Source organism: Erpetoichthys calabaricus, chromosome 10 (assembly GCF_900747795.2).
Source record: "Erpetoichthys calabaricus chromosome 10, fErpCal1.3, whole genome shotgun sequence".
Classification (NCBI taxonomy): domain Eukaryota; kingdom Metazoa; phylum Chordata; class Cladistia; order Polypteriformes; family Polypteridae; genus Erpetoichthys; species Erpetoichthys calabaricus.
In genome coordinates this window covers 100318460-100341706 of record NC_041403.2, presented here as the reverse complement: position 1 = coordinate 100341706, position 23247 = coordinate 100318460, and the positions used below count along the sequence as shown (strand labels likewise).

The 23247-nt window shown below is 38.5% G+C and overlaps 1 protein-coding gene across 2 annotated transcripts in view; it reads left to right on the top strand.

The window, feature by feature from the left end:
- LOC114658415 (cadherin-4-like) overlaps window positions 1–23247 on the top strand; it is a 2147065-nt gene that overhangs the window by 436472 nt on the left and 1687346 nt on the right. For both annotated transcript variants that reach the window (XR_007936098.1, XM_051932859.1), the window contains exon 3: window positions 18400–18423. Coding sequence is in view for 1 of the 2 variants with exons in the window: in XM_051932859.1 (XP_051788819.1) it covers window positions 18400–18423 (24 nt within the window). In the remaining variant the exon portion in view is untranslated. The remainder of the gene's footprint in view (window positions 1–18399; window positions 18424–23247) is intronic.

Here is a 23247-nt window from a genome sequence, read left to right as displayed (position 1 = left end):
TACTGAGAAAGGAGTGAAAGCAGGGGGTTGAGTACAACAAATGGATAAGGACAGAGTGTAACGTTTGAGGTTAGAATATTGTTAACAATAAAACTGATATGAAAGCATTTATTGTCTTTTCCCAAGTCCACTGGGTAAATGTTTCAATGTCTGGTGGGACCTGCTGAGATTCAGAGAAGGGCACATTTGTTTATTTGTGTCAGTCAGAATATCCTGGTTACTTTCCGATCTCATTTGCTCATCTGACTTTGTGGATTAAACAGGCAAATCATTTGAAATGAGTTGTTAAACAATAGTGCATTCCGAGAACTGCATAAATAAGCAAAGAATGAACCTGAACAGCATGAATGGTTTGAGATGTGCAGAAAATTGTAATAGAGGAAATGAATGACAACAACATTATTTACCATCTCAGAGTCAATTAGATATACAAATAGCATAACCCTTGAACACTTGGACTGAGGGAGTTATTTTATTGTGTTTTTATGTACTGTTTGTGGTATATAATGTACTTTTGTTTTTGTGTTCATTGCTGTGGTAGTGGGGTAGAGCTGTGAGGAAATGGAAAAGTGAGTGTTGGCTGGGTCCTCGTTAAATGAATAAATCATATTTTCTTTGAAATATGGAATCTTATTGTCCTTGTTTTGATGCAAAATATGTAGTGAACTTCCCACATGAACACTTTGAAGGTGTGAGAGGGTACATGTGATCTGTTTTGTATAAGATATAGCACTGTGTGTCTACCTTACTGGCAATGTGCATGCTGTAATGCAATCTTTAAAGTCGTCAAAATAATGTATCTACAAATACCTGTTTGTCCCAGGAATTTTGTTTTTTTTTCCTTTCTTAAAGTTCAATCCAGACTTCAGTCTTGATCTTTATAATTTGCAAGATCTCACCAGAAAAGATCCTAGAGTGCTTCGTGAAATGAACAAAGTAAGTGGTCAGGTCTTCAGAAGTGTCGCCTCATTAGTACAGAGGTGGAGGATTTGTTTTCATAAATGATGCTGTCTGGGATTTATGAACTGAAATGCTTCACATAAAATTCCAAGAAGCAGAGGCCGAGGCAGAAAATCAGGAAATGCTCCTGCCTTCATATGGAGTGCCAAAAACAATTAAAAGCATCACACTTTTAAGAAAGAATCAAAAATCAATTGTCCCTAATCTGGTTGCATTAACAATATTTACACATATTGACAATACATGTGTTTTACATACAGGGGGTACTTTAAGGCAAAACAGAATTTTGATTCCATCATCAATCACTGTCAGAGGCTGCTAAACAGAATCCCTTACCTCTGGTTATTATTTTGCTTAGAAAAGGGATTTTTTTAGGTCACTTGAAATATTTTATTATTTTTCTGTTCTAGTTTTGGTTTATTCAGCAGAATCAACTTTAATGTCACCCTATAACTTCATCTAGATTAAATACTGAGTGAAATGCCACATTTATTGCTGGCTAAGAATTGCAAACAGTGCCTATTAAGAAATCAATAAAAAAAACTCCTGTTTTAGTAGTTTGACAAACTGGCCAGTGGATACACAAGTTTTTTACCAATCCTGCCTTTCTCCAGTCATCCGTCCATTTTCAAATGTATTTAAATTGAGTCAATCTGAATTGGCCGTATGTGTATACTTTGTGATAGTTGTGCAAAGTGCCGCATAATGACATGCTCCAGATTTAACTAACGCCACGTTATACCATTCTTAAATTGGCCATTCCCCTTTCCATATGTACTAAAGAAGATCGATGTGCTATTATCAGCTTTTTGTGGAAGATAGATAGATAGATAGATAGATAGATAGATAGATAGATAGATAGATAGATAGATAGATAGATAGATAGATAGATAGATAGATAGATAGATAGATAGATAGATAGATAGATAGAGATTACACATTAGAGGTTGATGTCCACCAAAGAAACCCTATTTATTAGCCATAGTAGGCTAAATATGACAGATAGTAGAAAAGTATAAATATTTGACTATTGAAGTAGATGGGTAGGTACTTCTGCTTTGTTCATTGATGGAGATTGTCCTCTTGATGTTATGTATTTGTATGGTGGACGAACTGGAAAAAGGGATATCAGTTATAAAAAGAAGAAAGAGAGTGAACTAGTGTGTGGAACCAAAACCCTTAATTCGGTGTCTCATTGAAATTCTTTCCTGTAAGGAGTAAATTTTGCCTACTCAACTGACAACAGATAGATATGCATGTGTGTGAGTAAGAGTGAGCACAGCTAGCCCATTTGCCTTGTGTGTAAAAATGAACAAAAACATTACAAACTCCACATTGACAGTGACAGTATTTGACCCTGTAACCCTGATGGACCCTGACTTGCCTCATGCCTCCTCATTAGAAGTCAGTTTACAGATGTTCTGATTATAGTTCTGTAGCAGAACACATACTCAGATGTTAGGTATAGCCTGCGTTCTATCACAGTGACTGAAAAGTTTAATTCTAAAAAGCATCAAGTTTGTTACTGTCAGAAAAAGAACTTTGCCATTGTGTTACTTACAGAACAACAAGGTCAGCATTATAAGATATAATATACAGTTCGGAAATACCACAAAATACAAATAGATTAACAACTCTTCCACTTGTCAAACTACAACATAAGCAGTTTGACAGAAAACAGGAAACCATTCAGTCCATCCGCTTTTTCTGGTTAGCTAACAGTAAAGTTGTCGAATGTCTCATTCAGATGCTTTTCAAAACTTGTCAAAGTTTCCGCTCCAACTACCTTCAATTTTTGTTTTTCCTTTCTGACACCTGTGTATAACTTAGTAGCACAAGAACTCTTCATTTATTTAAAAGTCAGATGTGACTTGAAGGTCCTAGCAGAGAGAAAAAATGCAAAAGCTTGCAGGGTCAAGGAAGTCAGACAACTAGATAATGCCCACAAGGGCACTGATTTAGAGGAAAAAGACTTTGATCTTTGAAGATAGTAGTGACTGGTTCAGCTCACATGTCAACTTCATTTTACTGTTTGGATGGATGCTACCTTCCTCTCAGTCCATATTGGTTTACTCCTGTTTCTTATTCTGCTATTGAAATATAACTGCACAGGCATCTTAAGATTTTAATGGGTGGTAGAAAGAAAGAAAGAAAGAAAGAAAGAAAGAAAGAAAGAAAGAAAGAAAGAAAGAAAGAAAGAAAGAAAGAAAGAAAGAAAGAAAGAAAGAAAGAAAGAAAGAAAGACTGTACAGGTTTTTAAACTTTTGTTCAATAAATGTGACAGTTTTTACAGAAAACATTGGCCTAAGGTATGCAAGAGACTGAATAAATAAACAGACATATAAAATTTAGAAGACTGCCATATTTATACAGTACACCTGCAAATACTTGCAAGAGTGACAGTGAAACATAGAGGGACACACTGATGGGTTTTATGGATGTACTGTGAAAATATGCAGACACATTAATATTTAAATCTATTTTACTTTCTTGGGGGAAATATTGTTTCGAGGACTGAAAGTTAGGAGGAATGCTAACTAGATCACCTTGGGAATCACAAATTAGATGCATTACAACTTTCTAATCTACATAAAGGCACTTGGAGAAAGTTCATTATGCACAATTGTCGAACATTCCTTGTGCTATCAATAATTCTGGCTGAATCCGAGCTGGAAAACAGCTTGCATCTTTTTTAGCAGATGTTGCAGTGTTCAAAAAGGTGTAAATTTGTTAATTGGTTCGCATAGCAACCAGAGATGCTAGCACCCACATTAAAATTCTGCTGAAAAATCAGCTCCACTCAGCTTTTTGTCAACATTTTGATTTACGCAACCGAAAACAAGATTCTCAGATATTTAAATTGCGGATGGATGTTTACTAGAAGAAAAATGTTAGCAAGCTGGTATAGTACGTCGATGTATAATTGGCAGAGATTCATACAGCGGAGCTCACCGTGGTTATAGGCTGCTGACATGTGTTTAATCATAGGCAGTGTGGCTTAGTGGCTTGGGCTGCCATATGACCCTGAGCAAGCCTCTTAACTTGCCAAATACACAATAATAAAGTAATAAAGAGACGTTGGATCACAAAATCTTGTGTGCTTTTGTTGAATACATAGGGGAATCAATAGAACTCCTTGGATATCTGAGGGTTATCATGCAGTGCTACAGTATATATGGGCAAATATGATGTGTTAGGATTCCGACATAATGAGAGCAAAAATAATCTGGAGTTCAGCAAAAGATGTATAATTTTAAAAACATTGATAAGGGAACTGCTCGATGGTTTACACCAAATGCAGAAAAAAGTGGAATACAATAACTACTAAGAACATTAAACACTAAACAAAGGAGTAAAAGACAAATAGGTATTTAATACCAAGAGAGTGAAGAATTTATTTTGCAGGAGAGTCAATGTACAGAAGAGTGGAGAGATGGTAAAACACTAGGCGAGGAATACTGTGAACTGAAGGGTGCAGACGCATTTAACCAGAGAATTAGCAAAGCACTTTATTTAGACTAGATTACACATGACTTTATAAACTTTAAATAACTGCAGAAATGTGTTCTATGTACAGGTATTGCACTTCAGTTTGTTATATAGAGACAGCAGCAAGTTACGTTATAAATGGCAATATAATTAAAGAAAAATAATCTATTTTTTTAATTTACAGATGTTCTATAATGTCCTTTAGACTTCCCTTTCTTCTAATAATTTACTTTTTTAATGTGTAGTGAAAGATTACTGTAATGAATCACATTTACCATTGTGTCACTGCATTTGTTAGGCATCCATCAATCCATCCATATTTACACACATTGTCCTTTATGGGATTGAAGCAACATTGAGCTTGAGGGAGTAACATTTGGAACAATTATGGATGCAGCTCTGGCTGGGATGCCAGGTTATTACAGGGCAGACACACGCCCACACTCACTCGTACCATGGCAATACACAGAAATCAATAAACATGCATATTCGATTTGGTAGGAAAATTTGAGTATTGGAGAATATTCACACATACACAAAGACAATTTATAAGCTTCACAAAGCAGTGACCAGGCCAGGCTATGAACACAACTGATGCATCCCTCCCTAGGTTACATGGGCAGGAACTTTGACCACCAGCATTCGGCACATGGCAAATCCATTCCTAGATGGGGTGCCAGTCAATAATAAGGAACTCATCAAGTGGGGGACCATGTAGAGCTTTTGGGATGCAGTGAAAGAAAACAGTGTCAAACACATACACACTCATGAAGAGAACCTGAAAAGTCTACACTGGTGGTGACCCAGAAGGGATTTAAACCCAGGATGCATACTGAAACAAGGAGACAGTCGTACTACCCTTTGGGTCATCATGGAGCTACAATTATAATCAATTTAATAAAAATAGTTTTATATGTTGGTGGCACAAGCATTTCTAACTACAGGGATCCTTCCTTCACTTCCTGGCCTGATCAGTTTTGTTGAATTTCCTCCAGGTACTATGGCATAGCGATGAATCCAAATCCTAAAATAAAACTCCCCAGTACATGGGGACCCAATACATAGTTAAGCAAAGAAAACAAAGGTAGCCGGGCACTGGGTGCCAAGTCAGGAATGCTGAATATTTTCAAATGTGGATCCAGGAATTTGTCTGACTTGCATACCAGCATGCCTGTTGTTTATAATTCATTAGGACATAGGCAGGCAGAGTGAATGCCACTTATCATTATTTATGATTAATCTTATAACACTGTCTATTGCAATCAAAGCTCCAAAAACAAAAATAGCATTGCCCAAGGTGTTGTCATTTTATTTTTCTTTTAATGTTATCAATATGGCTGGATGCTGTTATCAAAAATTTCCATCAAGGACATTTTTTTTATATATGGAGATTTCATTGTATTCATAAAAATAACATCTGGAACTGTAAATGGTGTTTTGTATTGTGATAAACTATCAGGTAGCAGACTGAAAAAGGTTTGGGCATGGCCACCCCGTATACTGAAAAAAATCAGCAGAACAAAAAAAACCAAAACACACGATTTACAAAGCGGAGTTCACAATTGAACTGGCTAACAAACTGAGACTGCTCTATAAATATGGTGGGTAGGAGGAAGAGGTGGAATCAAGACAACCGGAACTGGAACTGATGTGGCAGGAAAAGGAATTCTGGGTAGCGGAAATGATGCCATCAGGTCAGCAGGGGGTGGTTCACTGGTGATGTCACCATGAATCTGGCTCCTTGGCTGGGCTGCAGGGGAATAAGAGGAGAGAGGGTCAGGTGAGAGCACGAACCCTTGGTCTGGCTGACAGATACTACTATTTGAGCCTGTAAACTGTTCCCCATGTGCACGGTTGTGACATTATGTATAATTATGAATTTTAAGTATAAAGCTATTTCATTTTCTGTTAATGTTTTTTGCTAAGAATAATATGTTTGCTTTCATTTTAATTAATAAAAATTAGAATTGTTCATTTGAATATGGTTAGTCTAAAAATAAATGGTAGTTAATTTCTGTGCTTTTTCACCTGATGGACCCTGATGACCAGGCAGTTGTAGTGTACTGAAAATATAGTGTTGAGGGCAAATCACTACTCTAGCACCTCCCATATTTAAATGAGGTGCATTTTGGCTTAGGAGACTCTCAGTTGACCTTAAATGACTTAGTGTGCAGTATGTTTGTGTGTGTGGAGTCGTTTGCCCAGTTATGAGATAATGTCTTGTCCAAAGTTGCTTCCTTCTTCTTACTGAACCAACTAATGATGCCGAGATAGGCTCTGGCATTTGGAAGACTTTACATGAAAATGGCTAGATAGTTTAGGGTGTAATACTGTACGTCCTATATGAATCAACCTAGTAATGTACTGAAAATGTTAAATTATTATTATTATATAGGCCCCTTTCAAGGCACTCAAGGACACCTTACAAAACACATTAATAGCAATTGTCACAATATAGAATAAATAAAAAGTTACAGTTGCAATAAAACCAATTAAAAATAATATCCATCCATCCATCCATGTCCCAACCCGCTGAATCCGAACACAGGGTCACGGGGGTCTGCCAGAGCCAATCCCAGCTAACACAGGGCACAAGGCAGGAAACAATCCTGGGCAGGGTGCCAACCCACCGCAGGACACACACAAACACACCAAGCACACACTAGGGCCAATTTAGAATCGCCAATCCACCTAACCAGCATGTTTTTGGACTGTGGGAGGAAACCGGAGCGCCCAGAGGAAACCCAAGCAGACATGGGGAGAACATGCAAACTCCACGCAGGGAGGACCCGGGAATCGAACCCAGGTCCCCAGGTGTCCCAACTGCGAGGCAGCAGCGCTACCCACTGCGCCACCGTGCCGCCCCTAAAAATAATATATCAACTAAAATTTATATCAAACATAACAAGCCCTTTTAAAGAGGAGTTTCTTAAGGCAGGATTTAAAGGTAGGAAGAAAGTCAATGTTACGTATGTCTTGTGGGAGAGAGTTCCAGAGATGAGGGGCCATTTGGCTGAAAACTCTAAGCCCCATAGTAGTTAGGCAAGCAGAAGGTACAGCAAGATTTAAAAGAGGAGAACAAGGATCTAAGAATACAGGAAGGAGTAGAGATAATGAAGAAGATCAGAGAGATCCAGAGGTGCCAAATTGTGAAGGGTCTTGAAAATAAGAAGCAAAATCTTAAAATCAATGGGGTATTTAACAGGGAGTATTGTGTTTTATGGAAGATATTCTGGTAAAGATACAAGCAGCAGCATTCTGAACCAGTTGGAGTTTGTGGAGTATTTTGTGAGGAAGACCAGAAAGGATAGATTTACAATAATCAATATGAGATGGGCATAGATAATATTATATAGATGGAAATATGCAGACCGAGTGATATTATAAATATGTGCTACAAATTTTAAAGTACTATCGAGAATAACACCTAAACTCTTAACCTGAACGAAAGAAGAGATTAGAGAATTATCAATTGTCAAAGAAGTATTGTCACATTTGGCCAAAACAGTTCTGGTTCCTACCAGAAGAGCCTCTGTTTTATCACTATTTAATTTGAGAAAGTTAGCAGACAACTGTAATTTAACTTCCTGCAAGCAGTCAGGGAAGAAAGAGGGTGGAACAGTGGAATTGGGCTTAGTAGACAGATATAGGTGGGAGCCATCCACATAACAGTGAAAATGGATATCAGATTTCCCAAAAATATGTTGAAGAGGCAGAAGGTAAATAATAAATAGAAGGGGGCCCTGAGGAACATCACTAACAACTGGGCAAACTTTGTGATCTAGAATTTTTTAACCATACAAACTGAGTACGATCTGAGATAAGATTTAAATCAGGCATGTGGAATTCCAATGATACCAAATGATTTTAATCTCTCTAGGAGAATATCGTGAGAGACTGTATCAAAGCCAGAGCTCAGATCAAGAAGCATAAGTCTGGGTAATTATTAGAGTCAGATGCCATCCGCAGATGATTGGTGATTTTAAGAAGGGCTGTCTCTGTACTGTGAAATGGACGAAAATCAGACTGAAATTGTTTAAACAAAGTTTTTTCAGTAAGGTAAGAGTGAACCTACAAGTGTTTTTCAAAGTACTGTAATGGTAAAATAGAAATCAGATGATCATTTTTTAGGTTGCAGAGATCTACACCAGATTTCTGGAGAATTGGAGTTATCACAGTCATTTTGAAAGGTAAAGGAACAAGACCAGAGGAAAGGGAAGAATGTATGTTAGTTATTAAAGAAGAAAGGGAATGCAAGCAAAATGTTATCAAATGAGAAGAAAGTGGATCCAACTGACAGGTATAGGGTTTAATTTTTCTAATAATACCAGATATTTCCACCACTTTTGGGAATTTAAAACTAGTAAGAAAAGAAGGGGGGGTGGGGTTGTGTAATCAGGCGTCAGCTGCTGGTTGATATTTGCAACCTTAAAATTTAAAAAAGGTCATAAAAAAGTTATACTTGTCTGTGGAACAGGATCATGGCAGATGATTGTCAGGTGGCCATAGGATGTTGTTTTCAGTAGACAAAGTCCAAAAGTCCTAGTATTCCCTTCCCCAGACCTAATTAGTCTTGCATAATATGTAGTTTTTGCTGTTGACAGAGCATCCTTATAATAGCACAGCTCAGCATACATATTCTTATGGACAGTCAGGCCCCTCTTTATATAAAGGCGTTCCAAGCGGTGACCTTTAACTTTAAGATTTCATAATTTTGGGGTAAACCTGGGGACAGAGTGCATGAAAGAGACAGTCCATGTTTTTAAAGGAGCAAAGTTATCTGAAAGACTTTGTATTGGGAAACCAGCTCATTTGGGATAAATGAATTGTCATTGCTGAGAAGGCAGTCAACTCCATTGGAGAAGGCAGTTAAATCAATATTTTTAATGTTTTAACTTAGATAACTTAGATTTTAACTTAGGTAATATTAAATTGACATTACAGGACACCAGTTTGTGGCCAGATATGGACAGGTCAGTTTACAGGGAGTAACACCAGAGCAGCAAATAAGATAAAGAATATGGTCTTTAGAGTGAGTAGGAAAATGTATAAACTGCTGCAGACCAATACTATCAAGACTTGATATAGAAATCCCTTATAAAAGTATTAGTAACAGTGTTCATATGTATATTAAAATCACCCATTAAAGGACATAGAATAAAAGACATTTGCAGACTCAGACAAGTCATTTAAAAAGCCCCTATTCAGCTTGGGTGGTCGATAAATAGTGGCAAGTATAGTGGGAATATGTTCATTGATTTGTAAGACAATGGACTGAAATGAAGCATACTGAGTTGTAACGGTAAGAAGGCTGTCTAAGTTGGGCTGCAGTCTTAATATCCAGCAACTCAACAGTCGAGAGCTGAAGAAGAAAAAAAAAGAGACTGTTTCAGAGTAAGATGCAGAGAAATGGTGGTACTGACATTAGAGTCCTTCACATAAGCCTCAATGGGCTTCTTTGTAAAGGCCTAGTGACTCAAGTAATCAGTGACCTTCTTGTACAACAAACAGCTTTTACCTGCAGAAAGTGTAGTACATCAAGAGGCTGCCCTCTGAGCAACCTCCACGGATATGAACAGATTGAGAACGGCTCTCCAAATACTAAGAAGCTCGAAAAGTATCCATCTATCTTATGTAGTGTATTTCTTCTTTTTCTGTTATTTTGGGTATTTTATATTTATTTATCAATTAATTTTACAGCACTTCACATCTATCAATCCATCTGCCCATTTTTCAGCCTGCCTATTGAGTTCAAAGATTTATTTTGCTGGTTCCTAACCCAGTGGCAGAGAGCATATTAGCTGAATGGGGCCCTAGTCCATCTCAGGGTGCTCACACATCTATCTATCTATCTATCTATCTATCTATCTATCTATCTATCTATCTATCTATCTATCTATCTATCTATCTATCTATCTATCTATCTATCTATCTATCTATCTATCTATCTATCTATCACAAGTATTTTGCCCAGATAATATATTCATATATTGCACAATGTGGCCACATTAAGTTATCAGTCTAAATAACAATATTGTTAACCTTGTGTGTGATGATGTCTGTATTTTAGGTGCAGTTCCTTTTTATTTCCACAACAGTAGATTCTGAGGAAGCCCTTCACAGCTGTCACTTCTCTGAATTGTCCGTGCTGCTATGAGCACAAAGTGCTTTAAAGTTCTGGATCATTTTTTGTTACATTAACCATGGCGGATGCCAGTTATACTGTGTGAGACTAACAGACATGCAGGAGCAAACGATGACCTTAATATGTTTAAATAAATACAATCAGAAGTGTATCTGCCACACAGCATCATTTATACACACTCCAAGATGTGTTTCTTTCTTTTTTTAATTTTTTTAACAGAGTAAAAATGTGATAATTATAGACTAAAACATAATTAAAGGGCAGAAAGGTGGAAAAGGAATGGTTAATAGTAACTGTGAAGCTAATTGAAAATGGTTTTCATTTCTTCTGAGGTGGATTGCTACCTGAGCCTTCACTCATTGGCCAGATTTAAATACCCACATCAGATGCATGCTAATAAGGTACAATACATTCTGTGTGAGCGAGAGATGCTGCCTCTGATGATGATTCTTCCAGGTTTTGATCCTCCACCCGTGTGCCCAGAGGGTTCACCTGTCCAGAGATTATGTTGAGATAGCAATTTATTTATGCCAGTTTGAACTATTGCATGTTTTAATACAGGGGAACAAAGAACACATTTTGGCATGGAAAGTGAGACCCAAATCTGTGCTGTGGACAGAAAGAAACAGCATCTGCATGATTGGGTATTTGGATGAACGGAGAGCCTAGTGCAGTTAGAAAGGAGGCAGGTAGTAGGATCTGTGTGGCTTGGTAGATGGCATCCTTGAGAAGAATGCAGAAATACTTTTTGTACTAGTAAATCATGCCCACTGCAACCTGTTAATAGGAGCACACCTGGATGGAGAATACTATATTTAATACTGTAACATAGACGATGAACACAATTTAAAAAAAAAGAATAGTTACTTTTTGATAAAAATGAAGCAGCTTTAGCAGGCTGACATGTTCTGTCCTCTGAATAATCAGCAGATGGAATTTATTCTTCATCGTGTTCTTCTGAAACTTTTTTTCTTTTTTTTGTAATTGGGATTGGCACTAAAAGTTGACGATTTTCTTTTCGGAAGGTGCTCATGTGAGATATTTTCAGGCGCTTTGCTTCATTTGTCATTCTGGGACCTGGCTATTTCCGCAACTTTGCAGCTGTAATGATTCTGCTTTTTCAGTGTGAGTAACTACAATAAAAATTGATTTTTCATCTGAGCGCTCGGACTGCCTGGGCTGAAGCCGCAGTTCTTTGCTTTATAGACAGCACTTTAAGCTATGCGTAGCCTCCCTCGCTGCCCTCAAAGGAGAAGCACTGAAATTTTATGTGAAACCATTTTCAGATCTATTTTGCATTTATTACCCTCATTCCGACAAACACCAGCCAAAGCCAGATCCTGACAAAGTTCAATCTCATCCTCCAGTGTGCTCAGTGACTTTAGTTTATCCACGCCAAACAATTTTGCGGAGTACAATAGCTACATGCTGGTTACAGCAAAAAGGACGTGGACTGAATCTCAATCAGTTTCAGTAGCTTGGTTCTCAGGCAATTTTCTGTGGGGTTAATATAACCCTACTCAATGCTTTTATACAGAAAAAAAAGACAAGGAAAAAAATCAATACAAGCACTATTTGATATAACGGATACTTTTTTTACTGTTTGTATATAAAGCACTAGATTTTTTTTTTTTTGTTTTTAACTTGTTCAATCTGCTGCAGAGCTTGGCACCACAAAGACCCTCTTTTCTTGGCTGAAGCGCAGACTGCTATGCGAGGCGTGAACCCCGGGACCTTCAGAAACTGAACAGTCACGGCAGCAGTTATGCTCTGCATGTTCAAATCTCCCACTTAGCAGGCCCTCCCTGAGCTTTGACATTTCCCTGGAGTCATAAGGGCAATTCTGGAGATGCTCTTTCAAAATCAAACAAATTATAAAAAGAGAGAGAAACAAAACTATACCATACTACTAACGTTTGGGGGGTTTGTGCATCAATCCATTGTTTTATTTTCATGTATCACCAGCCCTTGTGTTTCTGACTTGAATATTTCAATCTGTGCCTTGCAATATCATAAATGGCCTAGTTCAAAGTAGACACCATAGAATAGGGACAGGTTTGCAACTCCACCCAAACCCTAAATTTAATACTAATTGGGTTTGACAATGTTTTGTTATAGCCAGTACTCCATTGATTGTCTAAGGTAGCTTCATTTATTAATGGGCAGTAGAGCCTCAAGTACGAAGCAGGAACCAACTTTGGGCAGGCTGCCAATCCGTCACAGGGCACAGTCACGTACAGTTTAGAATTGCCAATTAATGTCAAATGCAGGTCTTTGGGCTATGGAAGGAAATAATGTATGTGCCCCCACTCAAAACGTATCGGAGTTCTACACAGAATAACCCTTGTGGAGAAATTAACTGGGTCCAAATGCTTGTAACCAATAATGTTACCCACAGCGTCACTATGTCAAGATTTTTAAACATTGAAACAAGAACTCAGGTGCCTAAGTTTGGTTCTGCTTTCTTTGTGGCTTTTGCGTGTTCTGCTCCTCTTCACTTTCCTCCAACATCCTAAACGTGTGCAGTTCAGTTAGACTGGAAACTCTGAATGAACTGTCTTTGAGTGAGCGAGTCATATAATATACTGGTGTTCTGTCCAGTGTGGACTTCTGCCTTCAGATCTCAGATGGATCAAGTAACAAAAAACATCTGGAAAGGGGACACAATGTATCAGATGACTAGTGGGACTAGGGTCTTCTTCAGGCCGTTAGTCTTTATTAGTTTTAAATCAAAATTCAAGAGACTCACAACACTGGTCTGCAAAAAAATATTTTTGTTTGCTTCTGGGAACTTCAGAGCAGCTCTTTATTAAGGTTTTTACACTGATTTCATATATGAAATCGCAATTAAGCTAGCACGTCAGGTTTTTGAAATACACATCATTGACGTTTTGACACTTTTGAATATCAATATAATATATCAACATGACATCTGGAGTTTGGACTCTGTCCCACCAAAATTGTTTTGATGTGTTTATTCTGAAAACTAACCAGAAGACGATACCAGAGACACATCAAAATATATTTATGTCAATTTACCTCAATATAAAAGTGAGGTGAGCGTGCCCAAAAATGTCGGAGGCACTCGCACATCCGTCTCTCATTGCATGAACCAACAGTAGTCACCCGTCATGCTCGGAGTGAATTTTCCCCGATATCAGTTTTCCATCGCCTTTATATCTTGATGAAATCTTTCCCCATGCTCATCTCTGACATCACTTAGATTTGATGGAAAAAAGTCAAGACGAGAATGTAAAAAATGCGTCTTCAGTGACATTCTGGATCCCGTAAGCTAATATGCTTTCAGCATATTCTCCACAAGCTCAGTATAATTCTCTGCTCTGCTCTGTGACTGTCAAGAAAATTCTGGATAACCTGCACGAATGAGGGTGCTGATTTAGTTGGCTGAAGTTTTTTTTTTAACTCCTTGTCAAGCATCAATTTACAGATTTCAGGGCCAAGAAAAAAACCTTCCATAATTTTGACTTCACTTTTCTCTAGATCAGACTTATTTCCTAAATGCTGAAATGCATCGCCTTCACTGTCCATTCACCCTAGTTGTCCAAGACCTGGAACATCATAACTAAAAAACGGGACACGCTGGACGAAAACAGTTTTCAGATTTGGAGTCAGCAAGTAAAATTTGTTAAAGTACAGGTAAAAGAATCCAAGTAGCAAAATGCTTGTTGACCAGTGGCCTGCTATCATTCAGTAAACAGACTCTCAACTAAAGAAGGCAATGCTAGGGGGTGTGGAGTGGCATAGTGCTGCCTCACGACTACTGGATTCAAATTCTGTCGCAGTTCAATTTAAATGTGTAGTTGACTTTTTCAGCCTGTAACATTTTCCTCCTGCATCCAAAGATCTGCAGGTTAGGGTAAATATCCATCCATTTTCCAACCCGCTGAATCCGAACACAGGGTCACGGGGGTCTGCTGGAGCCAATCCCAGCCAACACAGGGCACAAGGCAGGAACCAATCCTGGGCAGTGTGCCAACCCACCGCAGGACACACACAAACACACCCACACACCAAGCACACACTAGGGCCAATTTAGAATCGCCAATCCACCTAACCTGCACGTCTTTGGACTGTGGGAGGAAACCGGAGCGCCCGGAGGAAACCCACGCAGACACGGGGAGAACATGCAAACTCCACGCAGGGAGGACCCGGGAAGCGAACCCAGGTCCCCAGGTCTCCCAACTGCGAGGCAGCAGCGCTACCGTGCCGCCCTAGGGTAAATATTGTTCCTAAAATGTTTGCATATTATAGTAATAGTAGAAGTAGTATTACCACGTGTACATCAAGAAAAATGCTGAAAAGACCAGGAAATACAAATGTGGTTTAAAGGGAGATCCAAAAGAATAGTCAAAGAGCAAACCTCAAGTCAAAACTGCCAATTGCAATGCTGTACATTAAAACCCAAAAAGCAACACAAGAATCAAGGCAGTATAACACAGCTAAAGTATTGGCTATCTAAAGATCCCTTCCTTATTAATTTCATGCATTGTTTGAGAGATTTTATCCATAAACCAGACCATCTCACAATACCTGCATCATTATTGTTTCTAGGTACACATCATGACACTATGACATGTAAAAAGGTGAAATAGCACAGGACTGGCAACGCCATTGCCATCCACAATATTTTTGCGATAATGAAAAATGTCTGAAAATTGCACCAATGATATTTAAAACAATGGCAGCAAAATGACATGATGTAATTAAAGAGAAATAAGAGTGCAAAATACACAATACAATAAAACAAGAATAGACAAAATAAGGCCTGACGACAGTAACACCATGTCTCATAACACGTATGAACAAGTGTGTCCCTCAGGGTGTACAGTGGCATCAAAAATTAATGGGCCAGTGCTATTTTGCCTTTTACTACAACTGTCAGTCAGTTAGGCTGGAGAGTGACAAATACAAGTGAGTGACAGAATAGAATTAACAGTGCAGCATCCACCTACATACGATGAGTCAGTACTTTTATTTGAAGTGAATCTCGCAATAGAGGACTATCTGACGAAGTCACTGTAGCAGAACTTATGGCCTTTTAGCACTAAAAAAGAGAAAGTTCAGATAATGATATTCCAAGAGAAAACAAACCTATGTGTGCTCCACAGTCTTTTGGAACCTTGACCTCCCAGGCATCTAGATCAATATTATATGGCACATGTTGGGGTCAGCTTCTGTATTTCTACAGTAACAGCTTCTGAATTCTTGTACCTTCACTAGGAATTTAATTGTTTAATTGGTGGTATTAAATTGGCCCAGTGTGAATGTGTGTGAAAAAGACAATGTATTGAACACCATGTTATATATAAACGTCTATGCATGGAAGTGTGTGTCTGTTCAGCCCGGAAGTGAGAGATGGAGTCGGGGTAAGGGCTCCACCTCCGAAGAAACAGAAAACTCGCTTAGCCACTAATAACACAAGCGAGGCCAGCACATCAGCAAAATGAAACCTCAGAAGAAAGACAAAGTTGATTAGCTGCTAACAATGGCAAAACGGTATCCCTTTTACTTTTCCTCCTGCCGCTAATGCACAAGCAATGGGAGCACATCTGCAAAACAAATCCTCCTAGGAGAGAGATGCCCAGAGTAGTTCCTTTCAATTACCTGACATCTGTACATTTCAGTTTTTTTCTGACGATTTCAATAGTTTCTAGGACCCCAGGCTTTTTACAGCATGGGCTTGTACACCTATTATATATATAAATGTATATATCACCTTACATATGTAAGAAACATCCATGCAATTGTCAGTGTGGCTCTCGAGTAGCCTTCTGACTTTAGGATAAACTCTGTCTTCAGTTTAGTGGTGTGAGTACTAATGGTCCTGTACCAGAATGCAAGAATGAAAGGGAGAGAAAAGTGACTGTGCAGGAAGGCAGAGGTTTCTTTGCCCTTCTAAGGCAGTATATGTCATATATGCCTTGAACAGAAGGCAACTGTGTATCAGTAATATTCTGTGCCTTCGTCAACACCCTCTGAAGTTCTTTGTGGTCTTGAGCTGAATAGATGCTGTACCAGGATGTAATGCCACCAGTAATGATGGACTCTACTGTACACCTCTAGGCGTTTTCATAGCTCCATGCATATGAGCTTTCTTCAGATACCTAATGAGGTAAAGGCATTCAGATGTGTTGTACAATGATGATGACCTATAAGAAGTTTTAGGCTACTAACCCTCTCTACCGTACCTGTTGTGGTAAAGATGCAAGTGTGATCTGTTTTGTTTCTTTAACTCTGTTAAGAGCTCTTTGGTTTTGTTAACATTAAGGGTGAGATTGTTGTCTGGGCACTGATGTGTCAGAAGGCAAACCCTTCCTTGTAATCATCATTGTTGGTGATCAGGCTTATAATGAAGTGCCATCAGCAAATTTATTGAGGGAATAAGAGCTGTGTCAGGCCACAGAGTCATAGGTGAGTAATGAGTAAAGAAGGAGAAGGTTGAACTATTACAGTACAATATACTGTATAATTGCAGTTAGTCTGCTATTCTGCCAACTGTAAAACACTGTAAGGTGGACTTAAACATTTTAATTTGGTAGCCATTTTTAAAGTTACCAATGTGGACCAGTGAAATCTGAACCAAGTGCTTTCTACATAGATTAAGAATGGCCTCTCACGTTCTTTGAATATGGCAAGCATGACATGGAAACAAAGCTTACTTTATATTCATGATAGAAAAATAGCAGCTTAACCCTCAAGCAAGGTTAGAAAGCTGGGTCCCCAGCAGTAAATACAGTATGTCAGTCTCCTCTGTCCTGGAGAAGTCTTGGCCAGTCCTTAGCGTGGTTCCCAGCCTCAGCATTCACTTGAACATTTTGACTTTTCAACTACATTATTTCTTCCATCCACAACACTTTGTTCACACCATCAACTTGAAGAGTAGAGAAAGTAGTCTCAAGGTACAGGGCATGTAAACCATAAGGTTTGGATCCTGACCTCTCGGTGTTGTTCCTTGGTTTTGCTATTGTGCTGTTAACATTTGTCATCCATTATCAATAGTGTTATATCATAGATCAATAGTGTCAACTTGTCTTAAATGCCATCATATTTAATAAACATAGACATTCCCTGAAGAGAATCACAATGTCTGTCTTTTGGCTTCACATTCATGTATATCTGACTGGTTGCTTATTATGCTGGGTCAACTAGACTTCAGCTTGCAAGGACTTGTCTCCCTCCACCTGATTAGTGAGATGAAGGCAGCAGGAGGCCAAGAGATCGTTTATTTTCTCAATCCTCCGAGACTGTCACTCTTGGAATATGATATTGCTCTTTTTCATTTTTCATTCCCAATCTTGCCATAATAATTATTTGCACCATAGTGACTTATAGCAGTAGACAAGAGTTTTGATTTTCTACTTTAAGGCCCCCTTCTGTCATTGATGTCAGGCAGCACACACTGACCTGTCACAGGCTCATTACAGCTGCTATTCTGTCGTCTAATCATCTTTGTAGAGGATCAAGCTTTTGCTTCATTCTGACAAAACGAGTACCTTTTTTGCATCCAGATATTTCATTTAAACTTCTTCTATGATCCTTGTTAAGAAAAATTCTTTTCTTCACCAAAAACTTTTCATAAGCTGTCACAGAGCCGTGTCAGTAGGGTTCAGTGGTGTGAACATTGCTACTTCTACACACCGGTGAAAAGGAGGTGTTCTGTGCTGTCTGAAAGCACATATTACATCTTATGGCTGATGGTATAGTAACTAAAAACAGTATTCTCCTTGTGGTTTGAGTTCAGCATTGCCATAACAGTAATTTTTTGTTCTCTCCTTTTTTGACAGGCTCAACAGTTTCTTCAGGATATGGTAAGAATGTGATTTACACTCTATTTTAAGAGCTATGGGCTATGTGAGATGTCTTTCTGGATACTACTTTGCCATTTAGATTATCTTTTATTTTGCAAATTACTTTCCCTCATTTCAGTCTACTTTTTATATTTATACCCATTATTTTTTCATGCCTTATGTGATCATCAACCTGTCAAGCTGCATTTTATTTCCTCTAGAACTCTATAATGTTCAGCAGCTGCATGTTTATCTTAACGGCCACTTGAGTAATTAGTCAATTAGCAAATGATTTCTAGGTACTTGTTGCAAAGAAGATGGTTTTTGATCTTTGAGAACTCTATGGAAAAGAAACACAGTCATTTGGAATGAAGTAATATTTCAACAGTTCATTAATACTTGCTCTATTCAATCATTTTGTAAACCAGCTGTTTGCATTACAGGGTCACTGGTACTGGCAGCATCAGTCACAACACAACAACAGACCAAAAATAGAACACCATTCCATCACAGGGCCCATTCACCTTCTGCACAGTGGGATAAATCAACATTCACATCCTTCACTTGTAGTAGGAATCTAGAGATTGTAGGGAATAACCTGAACCCAGGGCAGATGGAAACTACAATCTGACAGTAACTGGCTTGCACATTGAACCAGGGTCCCTGGGGCTGTGAGGCAGTGTGAGGCAGTAACTACCAGCTGAGCCACAATGACAGCTAATTTATTCATATTTATTTGTTCATCATTAAAAATGTAATGTACTGTACCTTTAAATTCCACACAGAAGATTGCAAAATGTTTATGTTTAGAACCACAAAAGTATACAATGTGTACATTAAGAGATTAGAGAACATGCACAATGTTGAGTATTGTTGTCTCACAGCTATGGAGCTATGAGTTTAAATCATAGCCCTGGCACTCACTGCCTAAGAAAAGACTGCATGTCTGTAGTAATCTATTTCTGAATATAGTAGAGCATGTAAAATGTCTTTTTACAGGTGCAGTAACTTTCATTCTGTACAGCTTTCATTTTGCCATTTCTCCAGTAAATTAATTTCTTGAAATTACCAGCAATGCTATTTCCATAAGTATTTAAATCAAAGTTTATTTCTAACAGCTTACATCAATACAGAATAAACAAGATTACAATAAAGAATCAAATAAAAAAAATAGATATAATGTATTCCCTCCTACATTACGTTAATGTTGTACACATTACGTTAATGTTGTACATTTCAAATCTATTCCTTTACTATTGTCGTCCTATTTCTTTTGGCATATGCAGCATACAGTAATTATCCTCCATATCATTATCGAACCTCTGAAATCCATGAGAGGTTAATGGAGTACCAGAGTTTACTAATAATAGTAAACTTTGAATAGGGTGTCCAATACACGTTCACCAGCCACTTTATTAGGTACACCTGTTCAACTGCTTGTTAATGCAAATATCTAATCAGCCAATCACATGGCAGCAACTCAATGCATTTAAGCATGTAGAAATTGTCAATTTGACCTGCTGAAGTTCAAACTGAACATCAGAATGGGGATGAAAGGTGATTTACGTGACTTTGAACGTGATATGGTTGTTGGTGCCAGATGGGCTGCTCTGAGTATTTCAGAAACTTCTGATCTAATGGGATGTTCACACACAGACATCGGTATGGTTTACAGAGAATGATCCAAAAAGGGAAAATATCCAGTGAGCAGCAGCTCTCTGAACGAAACTACCTTATTGATGCCAGAGGCGAGGGGAGAATGGCCAGACTGGTTCAAGCTAATAGAAAGGCAACAGTAACTCAAATAACCACTTGTTACAACCAAGGTATGCAGAAGAGCATCTCTGAATGCAGAGCACATCAAACCTTGAAGCAGATGGGCCACAGCAGCAGGAGACTACAACAGGTGCCACTACAGTCAGCTAAGAACAGGCAACTGAGGCTACAATTCCTATGGACTCACCAAAACTGAACAGTAGAAGTTTGGGAAAAACATTGCCTGGTCTGATGAGTCTTGATTTCTGATGCAACATTCAGATGGTTGGTTCAGAACTTGGTGTCAGTGACATGAAAGGATGGATGCATGCTGCCTTGTATCAATGGTTCAGGATGCTGGTGGTGTAATGGTGTAAGGGATATTTTCTTGGTACACTTTGAGCCCCTTAGTACCAACTGAGCATCGTTTAAATGCCACAGCCTATCTGAGTGTTGTTTCTGTCCATGTCCATCCCTTTTATGACTACAGTGTACCCATCTTCTGATGGTTACTTCCAGCAGGATAACGCACCATGTCACAAAGCTCAAATCACTTGAAAATGGTTTCTTGAACATGACAATCAATTCAATGTACTTAAATGGACTCCACAGGCCCCAGATCTCAATCCAATAGAGCTCCTTTGGGATGTGGTGGAATGGGAGATTCGCATCATGGATGTGCAGCCAACAAATCTGCAGCAACTGCGTGATGTTATCATGTCAATATGGACCAATATCCTTGAGGAATGTTTCCAGGACCTTGTTGAATGTATGCCATGAAGAATTATGGCAGTTTTAAAGGCAAAATGGGGTCCAACCCTGTACTATCAAGGTGTACCTAATAAAGTGTACGGTGAGTGTATAACACATCCCCTTTTCTTTAAAATTGTGTTTTTAATTGAAGCTTTCATTTTTTTCTTATTGTGATGGCCTGAGTAGGCTCCATGCTCCCTGGTTGCTTCTATGAGCCTCTTGAACCTGGTACCATCGATAATGTACCTGAGGATGAGCCAGGCAAATGAGGACACACCCAGTCAGCAAGAGGTTGATGCTAAGTGGTTACCGTATATACTCCCATATAAGTCGGGGCTTGAAACCCAAAAAATTGATTATAAAATCAAACCCCGACTTATACGCCCTTTCAAAAATGCGACACTTAATTTTTTTTTACATTTTTTTACATTTTCTTGCTGCTTCCAATCTCGCACCAGTTTCTCAGACACTTTACCAATTTCTTTTGCTACTTCAACGACGTTTAATTTAAAACCAGCTTCACATTTTCTTCTGATCAAACGCTCCGTCGTAGATAAGGGATGCTCTTACGATAAAGGTGTATGAGGGTGTGAAATACAAAAAACACAAATCAGTGCAAATGTTGCTTTGGAATAGTTTGGGTAATACCGTGTGGCCACGTAGGCACAATAGAGAGAGAATTTAGGAGTATCCGCTGATACAGCGCATTGCTACATCCACATAGAAAAAAAAGGCAGTGTGCTCCATGGTTACTCTCTCAGGTGGGCATTAGCATATCATAATCCCTTGTACCAATAGCGTGTGTTTTGCGCATTCGACTTATACGACCGATGATATAAAATACCAGAAATTTATACTGTAAAATCAAATCCCAACTTATCCGCGAGTATATACGGTAGATGCTTTTATTATAACGACAACTAAATAGTGTCGAAAAAGTGCAGTGCAAAAAATGATCTTCACTAAATAAATAATTCATTAAAAATAAGGTGTCAAATGAAGGTTAAAATGCAAATACATAATCAAAAAATAAATTAAAAAAAATAATAAAATCTCAGGCAGGTTTCTTCTTCTAAAAACAGTCTTTAGCCCCAAATGCCTCTCTAAAACTTCCCATCTCTTCAGCCTTTCCCATCAGGACCTTGCAGCATTAGAGATGCCCGTCAATAGGTGCAGTCATCCAAGTAATCCCAGGTTGAGATTCTTATCATCAGTATGTACGACTCCCTCTCTGAACCCCACTCACATCTCCCTCAGCCGGTCTATTGGCGTCAAGAGAGAGACGCCATACAACGGGGATGCTCCAACTCATCTGCGTTGCTCTAAGGATAGCCTCTTCTCCTTTTCATTTTTGATCTCATTGTTCTGATATTCCCTCTCTGCTGTGAAAGCTCCCTGTATAGCCCTGTTTGGGTGCTGCACCTTCCTTCCTCCATCTACTCTGTGATTTGAATGAGACACCTGACTGACCCGTTTGCATTTGCATGTCAATGCACAATCAGCCAGGCACCTCAGCCATCCTCGGAGTGGTGTTTGCACACACACACGTGCACTAACACCCATGCCCGCTCAGAGCTTTTATGCTCCGGGACTCTCAATTTATTTATACAGAACGCCAAAAGCCTCTCTCATCATACATACCTGATGTTTTATTTAATGAAATCAACAAATTTACTCACATTAATTTCAAAATTTGCTGGAATTGACAAAATTCATGCTACAATATCTAAATCAGCAGTTTTCTCCAGGATGTCCCTGAAGCTTCTTCATGTTTAGTCGTCGAGACAGATACATTAAAGATTATACAGTTTGGAGCTACTTACACAGTAGTTTTGAATGGGAACAAAATAAGTGGATCATTTTATTTATGATTGTTTTTAATCAGGACAAATATTTCTCTTGAAAATTTAAATCAGATTGCACATAGCATTGTTCTTTCTCAACATATATAAATCATGACAAATGTCTGCTGCCATTTATTAATATATAAAGAGCCTTTGCTGTCCTCTAGTTCTTTATGCTTTAAAAGGTGAATTGCCCACTTGATGACCATGACAGAAATTAAAGAAACGTGTATTTATAAGTGCTTTACACCTCTGAAACAATAAAGAGTCTTACAGATGAAGTGGAAATCCTGAAGGCTTTAGAAAGTATCTGGATGAGACATTGGGGAAACTTAACTCTTACCTAACCAAATATTTACTGTATTTTCCAGTTTCACAAGGTCTTCAGAGCAAGTATACTGTTTGAACTTTGTGGTTTATTTCCCAAAATCAAACCATTCACGTCCTAATGGTGCTGTAATGGCCCTATTTTGTAATATACCATCAAAGCATT